The 23,293-nt window shown below is 41.0% G+C and overlaps 1 protein-coding gene across 5 annotated transcripts in view; it reads right to left on the bottom strand.

The window, feature by feature from the left end:
* gapvd1 (GTPase activating protein and VPS9 domains 1) overlaps positions 1–23,293 on the bottom strand; it is a 50,654-nt gene that overhangs the window by 22,125 nt on the left and 5,236 nt on the right. For 2 of the 5 annotated variants that reach the window (XM_084055253.1, XM_084055255.1), the window contains exons 2-12: positions 21,536–21,754; positions 19,060–19,327; positions 17,266–17,838; positions 16,459–16,542; positions 16,192–16,326; positions 13,671–13,866; positions 12,916–12,996; positions 7,939–8,096; positions 6,855–6,984; positions 5,952–6,077; positions 5,226–5,399 (exon numbers count right to left, since the gene is read on the bottom strand). In XM_084055253.1, coding sequence (XP_083911379.1) covers positions 5,226–5,399; positions 5,952–6,077; positions 6,855–6,984; positions 7,939–8,096; positions 12,916–12,996; positions 13,671–13,866; positions 16,192–16,326; positions 16,459–16,542; positions 17,266–17,838; positions 19,060–19,327; positions 21,536–21,720 — 2,110 coding nt within the window. In that variant the 5' untranslated portion in view covers positions 21,721–21,754. The remainder of the gene's footprint in view (positions 1–5,225; positions 5,400–5,951; positions 6,078–6,854; positions 6,985–7,938; positions 8,097–12,915; positions 12,997–13,670; positions 13,867–16,191; positions 16,327–16,458; positions 16,543–17,265; positions 17,839–19,059; positions 19,328–21,535; positions 21,755–23,293) is intronic. The other 3 variants (XM_084055254.1, XM_084055256.1, XM_084055257.1) reach the window with 3 other exon arrangements.

Below are 23,293 nucleotides of genomic sequence, written 5' to 3'. Positions count from 1 at the left end.
AGAGAGTGAGACAGAGTGAGCAGGCAAGTAGGGGAGAGAGGAGAGAGAGAGAGAGAGAAGGTATGAGTGTGTGTGAGTGACTGGGAAGGAGAGAGAGAAGAAAAGAAGAAAAAAAATGTAGGCAAACACACCGAGATGAAAAGAGAGGGGAGTCGCTCTGAATGGCACGAAAAGGCATGAACCTTTTGATAAGGACATTTAACCCATTCAGACCGGGAACGCATCTTGTGTGTCATTTTTAGATTTCTTTGGCTATTCAAAAAATAGCAGATATACAAGCTCATAGCGCGGCACCGAGTGCCGCGCTATGAGCTTGTAGATCTGGTATTTTTGAAAAATGGTGGAAAAAAATATTTCTTATTATTTTTTTTTCAAAAAACTGTTAGGATTTAGAAAACATTTTTTTAGAATCGGCCACAGGTTTTAATGCGTTAAGTGAACGTCTGTCAAATAACCAGAGGGGTTTTGTGCTCTTGGAGGAGGAGACACTGTCCAAGATAAACTTGCCTATACTTGCCTTAACCATATGTCATTGCTAGGCTTATTCTGACAACTAAGAATATTCTAGTGGTTCCCAAATGGCGTGCGAAGGCTATATGATAATGAGTGCTGCACTAGTTACTGTGATAGCGGGTACAACTGGTACAACGTGAACGTACATTGCATAACCGGCTTGTTCCCAACGGGCATCGACCATAGCTGGGTGCTGCACAAGCGTGGACTATTCTAGTCTATATATGCAAATGTCATATTTTTCCAAACACTATTTATTAGCCAGTTTTTCCATCAGATGACAGAGCATAACACATTCATGCATGCACACCTCCCATGCCCTTCAACATCATCAAAGTTGTACAAGAAAGGTGCACCCAGTAGAGCGCAAAAGAGGCTGGTAACACAAAAGCCTGTGAATGTAAATGACAGCGGCCCTTATATTTATTTATAATATATATATAGATAAATATGTTAAAAAAGCAAAAGGATGTGAACTAGCTGCTGGGTCAGTCTATCAAATAACCTCACCAACGCAAACCATTTGAAAAATATTCTGGAATTACGTTCTGCTGACTGCATGCAGAAGAAATAGTATAGTTTCCTTAAAAATAAGCAACAGAGAAGCTCTCAAAATAAATTAGTAAGGTTGATCCTTAAACTCCAGAACACATCTTCTCCATGCTCATTTAATTAGCCTCAAGTGGCTCGGAGTGGAAGAGAGAGTATCACATATTAAAATATGTATGGTTCACATGATTGTAAACAAGGTGGTACCCAAATATCTAATCTTATACTTATAATTACTGATGCGTCGTTAATTTGTCCTTCTCACAGCACACCAGTGGTGCAACTGTCTCCAAACTTTGCACCAATATAAGTCGTGTGTTGGGATATCTAATAGGCTAGCTTTCATGCTGTTAAGTGTGAGTGTCGTAATGTTTCTTAAACTTTGATTAAAAAGATTCTGGCCCTGATTTTTCCCAGTGGGGGGGTGCCCTACTGTGCACAAAACCTGCACCTCTGTCCAAAGAAATCACCTATCATCACCTGGGAGGGGTTGATTGCTTCCCACTGCCTGGGAGGTGTTTGGGGAGCTGATGTGGTGTAGGATAATAAATGACGGTTATACATAAGGAGCTACTGTGCAGGTGTACGCCTGTGCACGCGCGCGCCTGTGTTATTGAGCATATTACAGGTCAACTGTAGCCTGACACTCAGCCTGAATTTTCATTTCGTTTCACTCCATTATTCAGTCTGAAAGCCCTCTCAATGCAGCCGGTTGCTGAGATGGGGGCGTGGCCAAAGTTTTTTTTTTCAAAGACTCTTTGGCGATTGGTTCGTACTGGATTATCCCGATCCCGATTCGTCGATCAGATTTTCAACCGAGGCTGAGACCTCCTATGAGAGCGTCACCAGACCAGAATCGCCTGAACATATTTTTTTAATGGCCGTGGCTAGCGATTCACGGGCTGGAGCCAGGCTAGGTCAACTGTGCCCTTATTTTAAATTCCACTGACCAGAAGTGAAACACTTTGCTTTCCTACAACTCGACAAAACGCTCTTATTTTGATGTCCACCAACCAGAAGTCAAAGGTTTACGTTTGTCCAATCTGGGACACCATCGGCAAAAAAAAGGGGAGACTGGATGTCGGCCCGTTCACTCTCCTTCAGCCCTCCTCTTTCGGTGGTGCTCCTTTCTTTACATTCCTAATGACAACAAATCTACACGTTGTAACGGGAGTTGCCGACAGATTCAGCCGCTGAGCTGTGAATCCGTCTTGAGAGTTTAACGTTTGTCTGAACGTGACGTATATGCTAAGCTTTGCTGATCACTGATCGTCCAATAAACAAACGTCAGTAGTACTGCTGGCAATGCCATTTTGACAATCTGACATAAGGAACCAACGTAAACAGTTTCATACAGACGGATTTATAAGCTGCTTGCTGCATTCTGGTATTTTCACACGTCGTTTAGTAATTCATTTGCAATGAGAGGCGAGTGAGTGAGCAGGTAGGGAGCCGCGGGACAGACGACAAGTCCTGTGAAACTATCGCGGATGCAGTCATGCTCATCTCATGCACACGCCCGCTCTTACTAGAGTTAAATAGACTTGAAGTTGTTTCTACGTGACTCACAGGGAAAGAAGGCTTAAATGAGACAAAATTGAAATGAGCTATTAACCCATTGAGACCTGAAGCCGATTCTACATGTCTCCTAAATCCTGAAGTTCTGAAAAACGTATGTTTCTATATCAGTGGTGCTCAATCTTTTTCATGTCAAGGACCCCCAAAATGATATGTATTTGGCCGCGGACCCCCATCTAAAACATTTTGTTCCAGGGACCCCCCAGAAGCAACGATTTGAGTTAAAAATGTTCGCTTAAAAATATATATATATTCAAAGATTTGCACACGTTTTCACGATTTTTGAATAGCCCAAAGTGCAAAATAATGCTTTTTAGCTCAAATCTAAAAATGACACAGTTCCAGGTCTTAATGGGTTAAATGAGCCAAAATTGAAACGAGCTATTAAACACTTGAAACGTGAATGAATGATTGTGACTGGCTGCCTTTGGTTGTAGCCTTCAAGCAGGGCGCACGTATAGTCTAATATATCTAACTAGAAGTTCGGCCCGCCGCTTAAAAACTCAATTTCCCGCTGCAGCTTCCGCGTGTCCTGTCGGCTGCACCCCATGACTGACACGGCCCTGCTTAGGCAACCTGGCCTGGTGAAGATCTGCACTCCCGAGGAGCACACTTTTCTAGTTGTCATTGTGGAGATTTTTAACCCATTAAGACCTGAGGCCGCGTCAAAAAAAAAATCAAAATCCTAAAAAAAAAAATTCGGAAAAAAATGTTTAAAAAATAATTTTCGCGATTTTTCAAAAATAGCAGATCTACAAGCTCATAGCGCGGCACTCGGTGCCGCGCTATGAGCTTGTATATCTGCTATTTTTGAATAGCCAAAGACATCTAAAGTGACACAGATGCGTTCCAGGTATCAATGGGTTAAAGATGGCAACAGACGCATGTGCCTCTTACGCACAGTGCACTGTATTGACATACACATAGAGGGACAGAGCGAGTGACACAGAGGAGAAATAGACCGAAAGAGAGATGGAGATATAGTACATAAGTGCGTGCAAACACATGCTTTCAAAAAGGACAGAGACGGCTGTATTTCTTCCTACTCCATTTTAGCAGCCAGCGACAGACAGAGTAACACACAGCCCACTAGCTACACTGCTTGTTACGCAACAACTATGGAAGCTGGGAAGGTAAAGGCAAGTCAACGTTATAGGCTGCAAAATTATTTTATTATTCATAGAAAATAAGTATTCTTAATTAAATGAATCGATTTCCTCCCCCACACCCCTAATTGTAATCATCAATCAGGTGAGTTGTTGTAACAGGTTCCATATACCCATGTTGCGAGTGTGTGTGTGTGTGTGTGTGTGTGTGTGTGTGTGTGTGTGTGTGTGTGTAATTTTTGCTATTTTAGTTGTCTTGTACATTGGAAATTGTATGAATGTATTAGTTATTATGTTTTATCAATCAAAAACGCTAATCAGCCTAGAGATTAGCTGCAGACACACCGGCAGACAGACAGACAAAAAGGCGAAAACATAATCCCCCTTCCTGGCAGAGATAATAAAACATAAATGCAGGAAAAAAAATGTTTTAGTCTACGGGCAAAGTTAAGAACTAATTTGCATGCAATGCAGGGAAGCATTACTGCACGTGGGATAACTCAAACTAAGCTTTGGATATATTCCCAGTGACACGGGGAAGTTTTTAATTACTGAATTTGGTCGCCATCTTACAGATAAGTCCATTTTATATGACAGCCTAACTCATACAGCGCACCGGTGTATTTTATCAATATGGAACCTAATTACTTATTCATTCACATTTTGTCAGAGGCGTATTGGGACAGTGGAATGAAGCAGGCTTTCTCTTTGCTGTACGCTTATGAAAATTACAGATGAAAAGATGAAGCTGATGTGGAAGTACAGTCTGTCAGTGTCTACTTCTTACTTTTCATATTAAAGTAAACAGAAGTACGGGAACATGTTAATCAAAGTACACTTATGATTTGCTTCTTTTCACCTTTACATGAATGGAATGGAGTTTGTGACCCAACAGAACACACAAAGTATATCGTGTCCTCTTCGGAGACGCTCTCTCAAAGCTAAGATGGAGCTTTATGTATTTCAACTCATCCAAGTGAACTTCCATTTGGGCTAAATCCTTAGTGATTTGTTTAGGGTTAGGTTGTAACGTGTAGCATAGAGTACATGTATGGCTCTAAGCTAGTGTAGCTGACCTGCAGTATTACTGCACTCCCCCGAGTTTTCATAACATTTTAAAACAAAAATTCCAAGATGACAACTCCTCCTCAGCTATTATGATCTACGTATATGCTTGTCTAAATATTGTCCACAACATCTATTATGTGATGCCAAAATGTCTTTGTAAGAACACTTTAAACAATTACCATAGCACAAAACTGGCACATGGCAAGTCATGCACTTGGTTCTAAGGAGCTGAGCAGTCTGGTCACCAACAGTAGGACCTATTGACCTTTGATGCAATATCAGTCTTTAGCCACCAGGGTGCGACATTTTTAAATGTCAATGCATAATATGTATTATGACCACGGTGCCTGTTCACCTCTGTTATCACTTTGGTTCATCAAAAAGGTGTGTGCATCAATGCAACTACTTTACCTGCTATCTCCTGCAACCGATCCTCGTCCATGTTGGGGTCAAAGTCACTCCCCAGCACGTCGGTGCTCCAGGTCTCGCTGACCGTCTCAGAGATGTCCCGGTCGTCCGTCAGGCCCATCATGTCTCTGATCTCAAACTTACGTAGCTTGTCATCCAGGTTGTCCTGTGTGGTGGCTGAAGGCCACAAAAAGACCAATGGTCTCATTTAGAAAACATTTTATGTACTGTAGTTGTTGTTTTTTTCTCTTTTAAATCTAACCCATTAAGACCGGGAACGCATCTGTGTGTCATTTTTAGATTACTTTGGCTATTCAAAAATAGCAGATATACTAGCTCATAGCGCGGCACCGAGTGCCGCGCTATGAGCTTGTAGATCTGCTATTTATTTTTTATCGTGAAAATGTGTGCAAATCTTTGAATATATATATATTTTTTGTAACTCAAATCTTTGCTTCTGGGGATTCTACAAATGCCTTCTAAATGCTATCAGTTTAAAAAAAAAAACTTATGTTGCTACAATATCAGCGTTTTTCAAACTTTTTCATGTCAAGGACCATCCAAAATGATGATGATTAGCACACATTTTCACGATTTTTCTATAGCTTGTATATCTGCTATTTTTGAATAGCCAAAGACATCTAAAATGACAGAGATGCCTTCCCGGATTGAATGGGTTAATTGCATTTGGGTTTAATTGACACAGCGCACATGCACACACACACACACCCTGTTCATGCTCCAGCAGCTGTAGAGCTTCCACTCCATTGCTCCCTGAGGGCCCGGCTCCCAGTTCAGACACAGACTCTCCTTCTAGGTCCAGAGACGACACCGAGTTGGAACGGTTGGATGGACCTGAGCAGAGGAGAACAGAAAATGTATTCCTTAATAAAAAGTCCACTAATATAAAAGAGGGGACAATAATTCGTGTTTTTATTAACAAATTTCAAATCTATGATTAATAATAACCTGTCCCTAACCCTTAGTTTATGGTTTCTATGATTATTATATGGTTAGTTAAAGGTTGGGCAAGTGATTTTCTTTGGTTAAAATAAGTGTTAAATCGCTCTATATTCTGATGGTACTCACACTGCTTTCCAGCTCTTTATTAAACAGAAAATGAATTTTCAGGTCGGGATAACAAATGTATCCAATGTGGATAGAGAACTCAGAGAGGATACAGATTAAACAAGTGAAATTGGAAGTGAAAACAATTAGCAGACAAAATTGGATCTGGATCTGCAAGCCACACGAAAATATATTTTCTGTTTATTGAAGAGCTGGAGAGATGGGGAGACTCCCGCTACTGAACACACTCTATAGCAATGATTACTATCAATTAACTAAAAATATCACTTACCCTACTTTTAATCTATAACGTCAGTCTGAAGTTAACCACTTAAACCCCAGCTTCCTAATTCAAAAAACATTCGCCAAAAATAGCAGACCTACGAGCTCAGAACATGCCGTTTGTGTGCTTGTAGATGTGTCATTTCTGAAATTTGGTGTAGAGGGAAAAAAAGCATCCAAGTACAGTAAGTAACTCCATTTTTACTAAGAACAGAGGTTTTAAGTGGCTAGGCTATTTTTAGTCAGGCTAATGATGCGAGTGTCTTCAGACTGCACGCTGACCTTCTGAGATGCCTTCCAGGTTGTCACTGCAGAGGGAGAAGCGCAGTGTTTTGTCTGGCTTGCCGTGCAGCTTGTTGTCATCTGCAGGAGCGTCCCCTGGTGCCCCGTCATTCATCTGCAGGTTCAAAACCTATAGTGTGGCAGACAAGTGACAGCCTCTGGTCAGACACATATACAGTACAGAGCCAAATTATTACCTTCCACTTTCAATAAGTCATTATCAGGGTTGTTGTTTTTTTTCTATGTCGGAATGGGGTCTTGTGAGAGACGCAAACGTCTTAGCATGACCTACATGTACTTGACCAATAAAGTTATTCTGATAACATAACAGCACGTACTAGACCAGTGGTTTTCAACCCTTTCCATATCAAGGTCCATTATTTATTCGGCATTTGAGCCACGGACCACCATTTGATGTGATTTTGACTCTCAGACCCAAGAGTTTGAATATTATGTTATCGCTGGATACGATTTTGTCCACAATTCCATGCTGTATTGATGTGGTACCATTAGGAGAGATAACACGCCAACACGCCACAATAATTTAACTCTTGAGAGCGTAAAATGAAACCAAATGGACCCTTACGGGTCCATTTGGTTTCATTTTACGCTCTCAAGAGTTAAAGATCTATAAGGGGTCCATTTGGTTACCAACTCTCCATCATTTAGCTGGGGACCACCTGGGAACCCCCTCAAGGACCACTGGTGGTCCCTGGACCACTGGTTGAGAACCACTGTACTAGACTAAACCCTGATTAAAAATGAATACGTGATGCTCGCCTAAAATAACCTCTTTACAAGCCGCGCCACGTCAATGAGCTTGTAGATTGTGAGCTTGTAGATTGTGTGAGCTTGTAGATTGGCTATTTTGAGAGTGCAAGTGAAACGGTAACAAACCATGCATGTTCAAGGTCTGCATTTAGAAAATACATCCAACCATCACTGCTGTTAAAAGGTTTGTAGAAGCATTGTGAAATATTTTACTTATCTAAAAAGCACAATAAAAACTACATCGACGGCAACAGTGTCGAACCATGTCATACGCCTCCGTGCTGATGTGTACATTAATTCAAAGTTCCATTACCTCATTCTCTGACATCATCCCAGGAACCGTCTGAGGACTGTTTCCCAGTGAGATCACCAGCACCTCCTCTGCCATCACCTCCTGTAGGGACTCCTGGGAGCTGGCCTCTGCCTCCCCCTCCTGGGCGATGTTGGTACGGCTGCGGCTACGAGCGGCTGCTGTGAGAGACATACGTTGGTGTAAACTAAAGCAACTAAGTACATTTACTCAAGTGCTGTACTTAAGTACAATTTTGAAGGTACTTTTACTTTAATATATTTCCAATGTTCAATACTTTTACACTTTTTATTTGGGCAAATATTGCACTTTTACTCCACTACAATTATTTGGAAACTTTAGTTACTTTGCAGATATAAATTTTAATTTATTATAAAACATACATTAACCACTTTAGCCCTGTTTTATACATAGGCTATTTGAAAATAGCGGATCTACAAGCTCACAACGTGTCGCATCGCGACGCGTTGTGAGCTTGTAGATCGGCTATTTTCAAACATTAGCACTTTTACTTTTGGTACTTTAAGTATATTTTGATGCCAATACTTCACAGGCCTTTTACTTGTAACAGAGTATTTCTACATTGCAGCGTTGATACTTTTACTTAAGTAAAAAATGTGAGTACTTTTTCCACCACTGGAGACATGTATGATGGTGTGTTACTTTCAGATGGTTTTTGTGGGACACAATAATAGGATATGTTGCTGCAGTTAGAGCACGAAGCAGGTTTTTTAAGTCAAAACGGGGAATTTCCAATCTCCTTGATTACTTACTTTGAAAGGACCATCCAGTCAGTATTTTGTGGAAATGAACACCTCGTTCCTCAATAGTATTAACCAGAGAACAAAATAATATGAATAATTCATATTATGGCAGTGTTAAATCAGAAAACTACATTCCCATTTTTCTCTAGTTAACCTGTAATGTAAATTGGTCACGGATTAGCAGGCAGGACAAAGCCCTTTCTATCGTTTCTGGCTATTGAAGTCAACGTTCACTAATGGAGACTCACTGACCTATCGTGCAGCATTAAAGTAGCATTTAAAGCAAATGCTATTCTACGGTAGGCAGTCTACGGGTTCATCTACATGCAGATATTATCTGTAGAGCTGCCGTGTGTATATTATACACATGACAGCTCTGCCCATTACACCTAGTTATGTTACCCTTCCCACTGAGCTCTCATTAAAAAATAAATATAAAAGTGAAATGTTTCATCTATGACAAGTACAGAAATCAAAACTGGTTTGTAAAAATAGTTGAATACTGAACTTTTGTGGACTTCCAATCTTACCACAAAGTTATCATCATGTATTAACCCATTCAAACCGGGAACGCATCTCTGTCATTTTTAGATTTCTTTGGGTATTCAAAAATAGCAGATATACAAGCTCATAGCGCGAAATCTTTGCTTCTGGGGATTTCTACAAAGTCTTCTAAATCCTAACAGTTTTTTTTTTTTAAACGTATGTTGCTATAATATCAGTGGTTCTCAAAAATGTATTTGGCTGTGGACCCCCATCTCAAGATATTTAGTTCCAGGGACCCCAGAAGTTGTAACAGAGTTAAACATTTTAAAATATATATATATTCAAAGATCTGCACACATTTTCAAAATGTTTGCAGGAAAATTGCAGATATACAAGCTCATAGCGCGGCACTCGGTGCCGCGCTATGAGCTTGTAGATCTGCTATTTTTGAATAGCCAAAGAAATCTTAAAATGACACACAGGTGCGTTCCCGGTCTTACAGGGTAGTATTGCTTCTCATGACATTTCAGAACTCACAAGTGCATGCTAGAACCTCTGAAGCCCTCTCCATATGACCAACAACACATGCCATTGCAATGACGGATCAGATGGCTGCTAAGTCCAACTACGCTGATGCTAGTTGTCATGCTACTCTAATGGTTATAATGAGCTGTATGTACAATGAGTAACTCTGGGGCTTCATCTATTCTACAGAATAGTGACAAATAGGGGTGGACGGTACAAATGGTATATACGGTAGAAGAAGCTTTCTGGAGCTTGATTTTATTGTAGTGTGTTTTTAGAGATGTAAGTTACTTGTTTTCTACTTTTGCACTTTTACACAACAAATGTTCCTAACCACTGACTCAAGCCTTTAATACTGTGATACGACGGTGTCACACAAAATCGGCGATCTGCAAGCTCACAATCCCTCGCGTCACAACACGTTGTGAGCTTGCGGATCTGCTATTTTAGCTGTCTTTTGGAAAATGTTGGAACTTGTTTTATGTGTGTGTGCCAAAACTAACATCCTCAAAATAGGGATGTGGTTAAATACCTCTGTGCCATGTGAAATATGTCCCGAGTAATACATTTAAGAGTACCACAATGGCTGCTGTGCTGTTACCATACCAAGTCCTTCTGAAGACTGAGGCATTTACAATATTTCAAAAATTGTGAGGAAAAAGTTACATACATGGGATATAGCTTCAAGTTCTACCATGATATACATTTTACTCCATACCGCCCAGCCCTAGTGCCAAAGGTGCGAGAACACCAATATGAAAGTCCTATTAAAATGAGGGATTCTGATGGAGCTGTGTGTGTGATGCCAGGTACTGAATCAATGCAGTCATCTCTACAGGGCCTGACAGAGGCTCATCACAACTAGCATTATTCTGTGATGACCTTTATCGCGCGTTTCATTTTAACCCATTAAGACCGGGAATGCATCTGTGTCGTTTTAAGATTTCTTTGGCTATTCAAAAATAGCAGATATACAAGCTCATAGCGCGGCACCGAGTGCCGCGCTATGAGCTTGTAGATCTGCTATTTTAGAAAAAAATCGTGAAAATGTTTGCCAATCTTTGAATACATATATATTTATTTATTTTTAACTCAAATCTTGGCTTCTGGGGGTCCCTGGAACAACATCTTTTGAGCTGGGGGTCCGCGGCCAAAAACATATCATTTTGTGGTCCAACAACAAGTTTTTTTCTGAGGATTTTTGTTAGAATTTAAAAGACAATTGTAGAAGAAGCAAAGATTTTAGTTAAAAATGTTTGCTTTAAAAATATATATATTCAAAGATTTGCAACAATTTCCCATTCCAAAATAGCAGATTCACAAGCTCATAGCGCGGCACATATATCTGCTATTTTTTAGCCATTTTAGAGAAATCTTAAAATGACACGGATGCGTTCCCGGTCTTAAAGGGTTAGTGTTTTTCCAGGATAACTGGTACAATGCTTTGAAGTGCTTCACGATGACTTTGGCTTTAACCGAGGCCTTCCACAACATAATAAACCCAATTGAGCAGTCAAAGGAGCTCCTGGAAACGGCATCCGAAAACCCGCCACCATCACAGAGACGGATGGCCCTGACGATATGATTAGCTTTAGCTCGCCCTGCAGAGGATGAAATGATATGAAGCCATACCAGACAACACAACCCACACGCCATCATGGTGCTCTCCATCACTATGAGTGGTCTTTACATTGGTGTTTTCTTTCATTTAACCCATTAATACCTGGAACTGTGTCATTTTTAGATTTGAGCAAAAAAGCATTATTTTACACTTTAGGCTATTCAAAAATAGCAGATCTACAAGCTCATAGCGCGGCACCGAGTGCCGCGCTACGAGCTTGTATATCTGCTATTTTTGAAAAATCATGAAAATGTGTGCAAATCTTTGAACATAATATATTTTTAAAGCGAACATTTTTAACTCAAATCTTTGCTTCTGGGGGTCCCTGGAACAAAATATTTTGATGGGGGTCCGCGGCCAAATACGTATACATTTTGGGGGTCCTTAACATGAAAAAGATTGAGCACCACTGATATAGAAACATACGTTTTTCAGAAAACTGTTGAGATTTAGGAGACGTGTAGAATCGGCTTCAGGTCTCAATGGGTTAAACCTAGGCTCTAAAGGCTTGTTTATACTTAGTATGCAAATGCCACTGTACCACGACCACGTCGTATGTCAAAAATGACATATTTGAATTGGGTGGTTTGGCATTTATACTTATTATTACACACATAAATATCTCATTTCTGTCATACGAGGCAGTCGTGTGACAACGCTTAATTAAGCCTTACAACGACTAACCAGTACGGCGCTAAATATTTAAATAAATACATTTTGCTTCAACTCTACCTGGAAATGAATAGCCATATTCAGCTGTATGAGAAAGCAAAAGGGCAAACGTTCAAATAAAAAGTGCTCACAGACAGTTAGAAAGCCCCTAATGGGGGAAAAGCAGGGTATGGAGAGGAGGGCAGGGCAAGGCAGGCACATGGACAGGAAGTGTGCTAGGCTAGCAGTGCTGGTGAAGCGGCAGGGTGAGTTCAAGCAAAGCTATGGGGCTATCCAGTGGTGTAAAGTAACTAAGTACATTTACTCAAGTACTGTACTTAAGTACGATTTCTAGGTATTTTTTACTTTACTGGAGTATTTCCAATTTTCAGTACTTTTATTTCTACTCCACTACATCTCAGAGGCAAATATTGTGCTTTTACTCCACTACAATTATTTGAAAGCATTAGTTACTTTGTAGATATAAATCATTACATTATAAAGCATACATTAACTACTTCAGCCTTATTTTATACCTAGGCCATTTGAAAATAGCAGATCTACAAGCTCACAACGCGTCGCATCGCGACGCGTTGTGAGCTTGTAGATCTGCTATTTTCAAACATTTTAGTACTTTTACTTTTGGTACTTTAAGTACATTTTGATACCAATACTTTTGTACTTTTACTCAAGAACATTTTGAATTCCGGACTTTTACTTGTAACAGAGTACTTCTACAAAGCAGTATTGATACTTTTACTTAAGTAAAACATTTGAGTACTTTTTCCACCACTGGTGAGTTCAAGCAAAGCTATGGGGCTATTGCTGAATGAGCAGAGTTATCTAGCACATTAGTTGATGACAGACAAAAAAATAAATGTATGGTTTTCATGATCTCCACGCCCCCGCAAACAGGGATTATGGGCTACCCACCAAACGGGGTTACTAATGGAATGTGAGCAGACAAGGTGGTTGCTGTGGGGTCCCAGGATGTTATAGCAGCTAAGTGTTGTCCTGGTCGTTGGCAGCAAAAAAAAAGGGGGGGGGGGAGAAGGAAGGAAAGGGTTGAGGAGATTGAGATTGAGAGAGAGAAAGAATACAATGTGCTTCTCAAGATTCAGTATGATACTCGGATGTATTATAAGTTCAGATTTCGTGTATTTTAAGAGCCGTGTTTCAGACCAGCGCGTATGAGCGGGTTCTTTTCTAATAGAGGGGGAGTTGCCGCTGCGTCATTTGTCTTAGAAATGCTAATGACGGTAGTCTATGCATCTTTCCATCCATTCCAATTAAAGTGAGTTCATTTATATTTGGTAATTTAATTGGTTGTCATTTCTGTAATTGAGCTCCAATCCAGGCCATGCTAATTATCTTTATAACAAGCTGAGAAGAAGCTCATTAGCTCTCCTGCAAAACAAGAGTCTATCAGTAGCCATCACCGTTCGGCTCAACTTGTTTATTTTATTCCTCATTAGGAGGAAATATATAACAGTTCTGGTTTTCTGCTTCTGGTTGCACATTCTTATAATCAGCAAACGTACACACTGGACCTCGAATTCTCTCGTCTGGAAATATTACCGAGAAGTTGCATCATATCCAGGAACATTAATAATGCATCGTGAGAGCACCAAGTGGCTTAGAAAACGTGTGTAATAACAACTTAAGAGAAGACGAGGAGGAGAGCTAACCTATGGGCAGTCTGTTCTTCTTGTTGGCCGGGGTGGTGGCGGGGGAGAGCTGCGGAGTGTTGGACGGCGTGAGCTCCAAGCTGTTGCTCTTCACGTCTCGGGACTGGGGCACGTTGGCGAGCTGGGTCTCCAGCGCCATGTGCTCCTCCTCGCGGAGGTGCTCTCCTGACGCCATGACACCCCGCACAAAGTCCACCTGAACAACAAGGGAGGGGACAAGTGTTCTTTATATCGTTTGGTTCTGGGGAAACCCCCAGGGGTCTTTGAGGGGGTTCCAGGGGGTCCCCTAGAAAAAGTAGTTAATTTAGCATCACAATCATTTTAACCACGTTATTGATTTATGAGTTGGCTATTCAAAAATAGCAAATCTACAAGCTCACAGCGCGGCACTATTTTTTAATTATTTTGAAAAATATCACAAATGTTTCAGATAGGTCTGCGGCCAAACATATATCTCTGCTGTCCGGCAGCAATCAGCTAACTCCAAAATGTTCATTTTTCAGGAAATGACAAAAAAAAATTTAGTCAGCAAAACCAGCAAACTCCACCCCCCTTTGGTGGAGTTAGCTGGTTTAGCATAAAGTTCGAAGATCCAATGGAGTTAGCTAGTTTTGTCAGAAGCAGTTTTTAATACTTTTCATTGGTTCAATATTTTTTTAATCAACACACAGACGTAAAGGGTGTTCAATAGCACTGATTTATGGGAAAAAATGCAAAAGCGGAAAAATGGAGTTAGCTGGTTTCTGCCGGACAGCAACGATATATACATTTGGGGGTCCTTGACATGATAAAGTCTGAGAACCACTGCTTTATATTTCATCACACGACCCTTCGGTCGCACCATGACACTTTCAATGATGGTGCTATATGTCAAGCGCAAAGGTCATGCGACAAAAAAGAAAACAAGTCTTCCAAGATCTGTTCACTGCCTCTGTCACATTTATATCACAGCTCATCATTTATGGGAAAGTCAACAGCAGTCTTCCAAAGAGGCATGTGGGGTAGCGTATAAACTTGCTCTCTTTCTAGTCAAACAAGTTTAGACACGGCCAGCTCCTATACTCTGTAGCAGTGGAACTGGTTTGTCACTGATTTAAGATGTTGAATGGATAGGCTCGAGTTGCCACAGTTACAAACACACAGATTCAGGCTACTGCTCGAAGCCACAAATATTTGGTGCCGTTTGATCTCGTATCAATTGCGGCTCGCCTTGTTCAGCGGCAATTTGTTTAGCAGGTGCAAGCTCTCCTTCATACTTACTGGATTGTAAAGGGCTTGTCAATACCTTTTTTCTACATACATTTTTCTATATATGTGTCGGCCTACCTTATGTGGATTATGTGGTCGACACGGACTGACATTTTTCTCCTTAAATCCCATGTACAACGCACTGACTTTTTGTCTTTTTTTTTCTTCTTTTTTTTAGCACCTTAACTAACCATAACCCCTCTTCCCTTTCTTTTTTTCTATGGAAATAACAATACGATGGGAACTATGCACAAAAACTAATTTCACCCACTCTTTTACTTTTACAAACATATACTCTACATCTATATATAATTCCAACCACTGCAGATGTTGCCCTGTGGTACAAGATATTGAAACTGCAATATGGAACTTATTCTTACGAATCTGTATGGTAAAGTACATTAATGCAATATAACACTAACACATCTGTAGTGGTTGGAGGTAGTCTCCATACTCTTCCATTGAGAAATGGAGAAATGGAGAAATGTCAGGTAGGAGTCGGACACCTACTGGTTGACAACTAGTACTGCCTCAAGCTCATGAGCACAATATCGTGCTCAAGGGGGGTTTGGACTACTGGGGGTCGACACAGGTTCGAATCTCGAGTAGGACATAAAACTACGGATTGCAGCATTAATGTCAGATTCAAAGCCCATCAGGTTTAAGCATTATATCAAGGGGGCTCACCATTCTGGTAGTGTAATAGCTGTGAAAACTAAAAATGTACACATTGAAGTAAGTTTGGCACATTAAAGAAAAATTAGGCTTTTGCAGCACATACTGCAAATAAAACATTCAAGCAGCCATTTTTATCTGTTTATAACAGCTAAACCATTGGTTCTCAAAGTGGGGTCCGGGGACACCCAGGGGTACTTGAGAGGGTTCCAGGGGGTCCCCAGCTAAATGATGGATAGGAACCAAATGGACCCTTATGGGTCTGTAACTCTGAGAGTGTACAAATGGAACCAAATGGACCCTAACGGTGGTTCCATTTGTACACTCTCAGAGTTAAATTAACATTGATTTTACAATAAAAATTGGGGTCCCAAGGATATAAATGCCATTAAATGGGGGTTCGTAACCTAATGCATGTCAAACTGGGGGTCCTTGAAATTATTATTTTTACGGCTAGAGCCGTAAAAATCTTCCTTATGGGGGTCCCTGGTTTATTTTTTGAAATGGGGGTCCGCGGGCTAATAAGTGTCAATTTGGGGTTCCTTGACATGAAAAAGTTTGAGAACCACTGAGCTAAACAGCAGAGTCTGCCACCTACCAGAGCAAGCAGCTGATTGTGTGACATATACACCACAGTCCTGCTGAGGCCTTCAAGTAAGTTCATTGAGGACATGGGCGGAGTCTCCACTGCTCTCCCACCAATCACCACGTCCAAAAAGGCTGCTACACAACTCTGGAGACGCAACACAACACACAAGGACAACTTACTGAAAAGAGTTGTCAATATTATCATGCAGAATTACAAACACTGAACCGGTTCAATATGTTTAAATAGAAGCACATTTTAATGCGTGGTGGTGCTCACTTTATCAAATTTGGACAAACTGCTTTTCCTCCTGGGGTCTCCGTCGTCATCAGGCATCGACAACTGTTGCAGAAGTTGCCCAACCTATAAGACACAAAGAATAGTGTGTATTGGACATCTCGCATTTCTTTTACAAATTGTATTCAATTCAATTTAAGCAGCAACAGAAGTGTACAGGTTAAATTATCCACCCATATCTGCATTCAAAGGACAACACATTGTTATTGAAGACACTTGTCCCCGTGTTGCCGTGTGCCCGCTTTGATTAAAGTTATTTAATAATTTATTCAATGACGAATGAAACCGTGTGCATTTATGAAGTGTTATGCACTCGCCCTGAACAGACCTGCATCAGTGTTGATTTCGTTGACTAAAACTATGACGAAAGATTTTCGTCGACTACCTTTTTTCACTAAAGAAAACTAAATAAAAACAGAATAAAAACTAGACTAAAAACTAGACTAAAATGTTAGGGAGGGAATAGTGGAGAAGAGATCCAGTAAAAACTAAAAGACAAGTAATTTTATGTTGTGCTCTGAAAATAGCAGATCTACAAGTTCGCTTCGACGCGTTTTGAGCTTTTAGATTGGCTATTTTCAGAATACAACTAAGTGGGCAAAAATAAGGCACTACATCGCTATCACGGCCCGCCAAAATACATTTTATTCGACAAAATCAACTGTAGATTTAGTCGAGTAAAATTAGACTAAAACTAAAACTTTTCATATGACTAAAACTCAATTCAATTTTATTCAAAAGACTATGACTAAAACTAAATAAAAATGTACTGTCAAAATCAACACTGACCTGCATGAGGTTGAAGCGGGCCACCTCGTTGATGGGGGCGTCCGAGATGATGCCGTACTGCTCGGGGTTGACTATCGCCGGGCAGATGAAGCACGTCAGCAGGAGGTCCGTGCACATGGTGCGCACCTCGCCCACCTCCAGGCCCTCCACGCACGACAGCGTCTTGTACATCTGCGACACGATCCAGCGCAGGCTGTGGGGGAAGCAGTAGGTGTTCTGCTTCAGGTAGCCGATGAACTTGTTGACGAGGGTCACCAGCTTGGCCTCGTTGGCCTCCACGGCCGCCTGCACCCACTGCTTGTAGGCGTCGGAGCCCTTCTCGCCGTAGCGCGCCTGCTGGGCCGGCGTGAGGCGCTCGGTGACCTTGGACGGGTCCGTCTCCAGGTGGTCCTCGTCCTCCACCAGCAGCTGCATGATGGGCTCGTGGAGGGTGGCGGTGAGGAAGAGCTTGGCCGAGTACAGGCCCTCGGAGAAGAGCTTGAACAGGATGCTGAAGGCGCAGGTCCCCCGCCGCAGCAGGCGCCGCGGGTTGTCGCTCTCCTTCAGCTCGAACTCGATCAGATATCGCAGCACCTAGGAAACGTACGGCAAACAGCACACACACGTCAGGCTGAGATGACTCATCATCATCAGCCAGCATGACAGATGTCCGACTAAAAAAATGTGTTAGCGTGTCTCGCATTGACGTATTTCAGTTGAAGATAGATAATGTTTGTCAAATGACTAGGGCTGTCACGATTACAAATTTAAGTTGATGATTAATTGAGATTAACGGTTTAATTGTGTGTGTTTGGCATTGAACATTGGAACATATGAAGCCTTTTAGGTTTCGTAATCAAAAATTGCACAGGGCAGATATGACAAATAACTGAAATATACAAAGACATTTACATATTTAATCATTTTATACATGTAAAAATAGCAGAACTAGCTGATATACAAGCTTATATTTTCAATATTTGAACATGTGTGACAAAATTTCAACATAGAAACGATTATGACGATTATGCAAAAGTATTTGCGATTATCTCAAATAATTGCTATTAGACGATTATGTAATAATTGTGACAGGCCTAGTTGAAGATAGATAATGTTTGTCTTGAAAAAAAGGGTAGTGAGCTGCACGTAAATGTGACAAAGTATGTGACAAGATAAGCTTCTTATAGACTTTGTGCAACAAAGTATAAATAATAAGCCTCATTCTATGCCTGACATTACAGCAGTGTTGATTTTGTCAGCAAATTTTGATTTAGTTTTAGTCATAGTCTTTTGAATAAAATTCCATTTAGTTTTAGTCATATTTTAGTAATCTGAAATGTTTTAGTTTTTGTCTAGTTTTAGTCAACTAAATATCATAAGATTATAGTCGACTAAATCTACAGTTGATTTAGTCGACTAAAATGTATTTTGGCGGTGCCTTGATGGCGTCGTAATGGGCTGATTTTACACTTGGTTGCATGCTGAAAATAGCAGATCTACAAGCTCACAACGCGTCGCAGCGCGACGCGTTGTGAGCTTGTAGATCGGCTATTTTCAGCATGCAACACCCGAGTGCAACCAAATATAAAATTACTTCCCTCACTAACATTTTAGTCTAGTTTTTATTTGTTGACAAAATTGTCAATATATTTAGTCTTAGTTTTAATCATCAAAGCTTAGTTTTATTTAGTTTTCGTCAGTGAAAAAAGGTAGTCGACGAGCATTTTTCGTCATAGTTTTAGTCGACGAAATCAACACTGCATTACAGGCATGCATTTTGCAGCTGTAACGGGGGTTAAGCGGGTAGCTCCTCACCTGTAGCAGGTAGCTCTCGTCCTCCTGCATGATACAGTTGCCATAGAGTGACGTGAACACCGTATGGATGACGCCCTGGGTGTGCTCCTGGTTCAGCCTCTCTCCAGCGACCAGGCAGGACGCCACGAGTCTGGGGTTCTCCCTCAACCTGGCCAGGAACTCGCCGTAGATGCTCTCCTGGAAGCCCAGGGTCTTGTAGCCGTCGACGAACTGCGTGTCCTCCAGGACTTTGGCATGTTGGCAGCATTCGGCCGGAGAGGCTTCCGCACTGTGAAGGATGTTTCGTTATTATCATCGTCGTGAGCATAAGGCTCCTACACAGCCCTAGCAGGATGTTTTCGCAGAGATACACAAGGCCTCGGCCTGCTGATCTTCAGTTAACCCATTAAGACCTGAGGCCGATTCTACAAAATGTCTTCTAAATCCCAACTGTTTTTTTGAAAAAACTTTTGTTACTATGTCAGTGGTTCTCAAACTTTTCATGTCAAGGACACCAAAATATATATGTATTTGGCCGCGGACCCCCCATCTCAAAATATGTTGTTCCAGGGACCCCCAGAAGCAAAGATTTGAGTTACAAATGGTCGCTTTAAAAAAAAAAATATATATATATATATATTCAAAGATTTGCACACATTTTCAAGATTTAAAAAAAAATAGCAGATCTACAAGCTCATAGCGCGGCACTCGGTGCCGCGCTATGAGCTTGTATATCTGCTATTTTTGAATAGCCAAAGTGTAAAATAATGCTTTTTAGCTTAAATCAAAAAATGACACAGATGCTTCTCCCGGTCTTAATAGGTTAAACTGACACCACACTTGAACCACATGCTCGCTGATCAAAGGGCTCCTTCTGACTTCTGACAGTTTTCCTTCCAGGACAACTGATCTAAGCTGTGGTCCGGTGATTCTAGTTTAAGATTTAGCCCAAGACTTGTGCAATTAAAAACATTTACCACAGACACAGTGACGTCAGGTTAATATGATGTCAAATATTTGGATGGGAACTAAAAGGCCACAATTTAATGAATCACTCCAGAGTGGGTTTGTACTTTTCTCTTCCTGACTTGGCTACTTTGTGGCAGGGGCGTCAATTGGGTATGGCAGGCTATTGCAGCTGCCATACCCTGGCTCCAGGGAAGAAAAAAAAAAGAAGTACTTTTTTGATAATAAATCGGAAAAATCAGGCAAAAATAAGAATTAAATAACATAACCCTAACCTAACCCGAATCCTAACCCTAAAACCGAAATAAAGTAACCAGAAACTGGAAAAAAACGAACCCAACCCGCCCAGAACCGCACAAAAATTTCGCGCGCGCGTGCATGAGGTCGCGTGCATGCTGCCATACCTTAGCTTTTGCTGAACTGACGCCACTGCTTTGTGGATGTGTAATCAACCAGTTAGTTAACAGTTAAGTGTGTCTAAAGCCAAATGTATTAATTAAAATAGGTACAGTTACATGTTACATGTAACGGGTACAGTTACAGTTACATGTTAACTCACAAGTTAACATGAATATGCACTTGTGAGCTAAATGTAATTAGCGACTGATCGGTAAGATTACGTATTCAGAACGCTACAAAACATTCTACAAATATCAATGCTGCTATGGTGGATTTCCTCAGAATCTGCCAGCCATTTACTAGTCGTTGCATCAAACCAACTTGATTTTTGTCTTTCTTGTAGTGAAAGAATCTCTAATGGATAACTAACTAAATATATCTTTTCTTGTGACTTCTGACTGACAGACTAAAGCGTTTCAGAAAGGCGCTATACAAATTCAAGTTATTATTATTTTTCATCCAATGAAAGAAAAATGTAACGTTGAGTCCTATACTGTTCACTAACTATACCAGTTGGTTTCTTTTTACTATGCGGATACTTAATGCGTAGCGCTTGGGAATCAATATGGGTGAAAAGCTGTGTCTGTCCATTCCTTGTTATCATTCGATGACCATTCCTTTCTTCTGGTAGTAGACAGAATCTAGGCAAGTTAGGTCAGTTAGGTTAACCCTTTAAGACCGGGAAAGCATCATGTGTCATTTTAAGATTTCTTTGGCTATTCAAAAATAGCAGACCTACAAGCTCATAGTGCTGCACAGAGTGCCGTGCTATGAGCTTGTAGATCTGCCATTTTTTTAAAATCGTGAAAAAGTTGTGCAAATCTTGGAATATATATATTTTTAAGGCGAACATTTGTAAAATATTTAGTTCTAGGGACCTCCAGAAGCAAAGATTTGAGTTATAAATGTCAGCTTAAAAAAAAAAAATCAAATATTTGCACACATTTTCAGGATTTAAAAAAAAGCAGATCTACAAGCTCATAGCTTGAGCTTGTATATCTGCTATTTTTGAATAGCCAAAGAAATCTTAAAATGACACAGATGATGCTTTCCCGCCCGGTCTTAAAAAAGGGTTAAGTCACTATGATCATCTACTTAAAAATGCATTATGTAACGTGAACATAGGTCAGACCTCGTGAGGATGAGGCGGTCGAGGTTGATCCTCTGCTGCTTGGCGATCCAGGCGGCCCGGTACAGCCTCTCCGCGGTCTTCAGCACGTCGCCGTTGAGCCGCTGGATCAGCTGCTTTTCGGAGGCCACGTACAGCCGCTCCTGCTTCAGGTGGTGGGCCAGAGTGTGGATGTCTGGCTTCACCATCTTCACCGGCTCAGGCAGGCAGAGAGGCAAAGAACTGGAGTGCAGAAAGAGAGAGACAAAACAGTCAGATAAAAGTGGAAAAACACAGAATGACAGGACCTTGTGAAAAACAACAAGACCAAGTCTTAAGGCCCTGCAAGCAAATCAGTAAGGTTCATCCTCCAGGGTAGCCTAGCCTCACATAGCTGACCTAAATCTCTCTCCTTCTTTTTTTCCCGTTACAAGACATTTTGTCTGGAAAATCTCCACTGAGAACGGCTGGAGTTTTTCTGCAGCTCTTATTGGCTGAATACTGATTGCCTGCAAAGTTGCTTGAATTGATGACAGTCACACCCACACAACCATAATGATAAAGTAATGCCAATTGAGCCAAGTTGCCACACCATAATGAGGCCATGGATCTGGTCACCAAAATCAGTAGGGTTCGTCCTCAGGGGGGGCACGAAGGGACACAGGAAATTCCATGGCAATCCAGTCAATAGTACTGTTAGATATATCTTGATTGGGACCAAAATGTTGGACAGACGGCCAGAACAACCTTGCCATCCCTAGAGCCCTGTGGCTAGCCTAGCCTAAAGAAACAAAAACACAAAAAACACAACAGGAACCAGGATGTTTTACCATAGATGATAGAACAAAGCTTAAACATTTTAAACCACTGCAAAGATTTAAAACATAACTGACACAAGTTCAGTTTTCCATAGGCTCTTTTCAGGTAAGAAATAAAGGTGCAGTATGAAGTACCATGGGCACTGGAGATTCAATATAGCAGATTATGTAAATCAAAAACATAAATGTGCAAACTGCCTGTAAAAAAAGGTCCTGTGTCCTGTACAGTGAGTGTTAATAATCAATTTGGTTCCATTTGTAGATTTTGCACACTCTCAGAGTTAAATTAACAATTAACATTCAGGATTTTATATTATAGATTCCAAGCTCACTCATCATCACGATGTCCACTTCATACAAGGGAAGCGAGTGTCTGCATTCAGTGTGCTTCACACTCTGGCATCTCAACAATAGTGAGGCCCCCCTATCCCCTCAGAGGCTTTCTTCACAAGCTACTGGTGTCATTACACACACACACACACACACACACACACACACATCAGAAAATGCAAATCACATTTCTCCTTTCCCAAATATATTATAGCCAGGACACTCAAACAAGACTGGCCGCATGAAATTTAAATGATTTCCCGCAGAATCCGGCACACAGAAAGTTCTTTGTGGCTCTGCTAACATGGGTCACAGACTAGACTGTGGATACTGGGAGGTGAAAGGGAAGATACTGGCAAAACTGTGCCAGTCCACACTGTCAACATTGTTATAAGAAACCAGACAACAACCATAACGGCATGGCTAGCACAAACCGAAAAGGTTATGCATATTACCAAAATACAACCAGGCAAGCTGAGCATTTATATCCCTTAGAAAAGGGACAATAGGTATTTTTGTGGAGTTTTTCTTCACATACTCCTACAGAGCAAGGTTTAATTTGACAGTTTCCCTCTGTCATCCATCTTATGAATGTTGTAAACTGATGATTAGTGACTGATGGACCAATATATCA

Source organism: Gymnoscopelus microlampas, assembly GCF_963454915.1.
Source record: "Gymnoscopelus microlampas genome assembly, chromosome: 4".
Lineage (NCBI taxonomy): Eukaryota > Metazoa > Chordata > Actinopteri > Myctophiformes > Myctophidae > Gymnoscopelus > Gymnoscopelus microlampas.
This window is presented reverse-complemented; position numbering and strand designations above follow the sequence as displayed.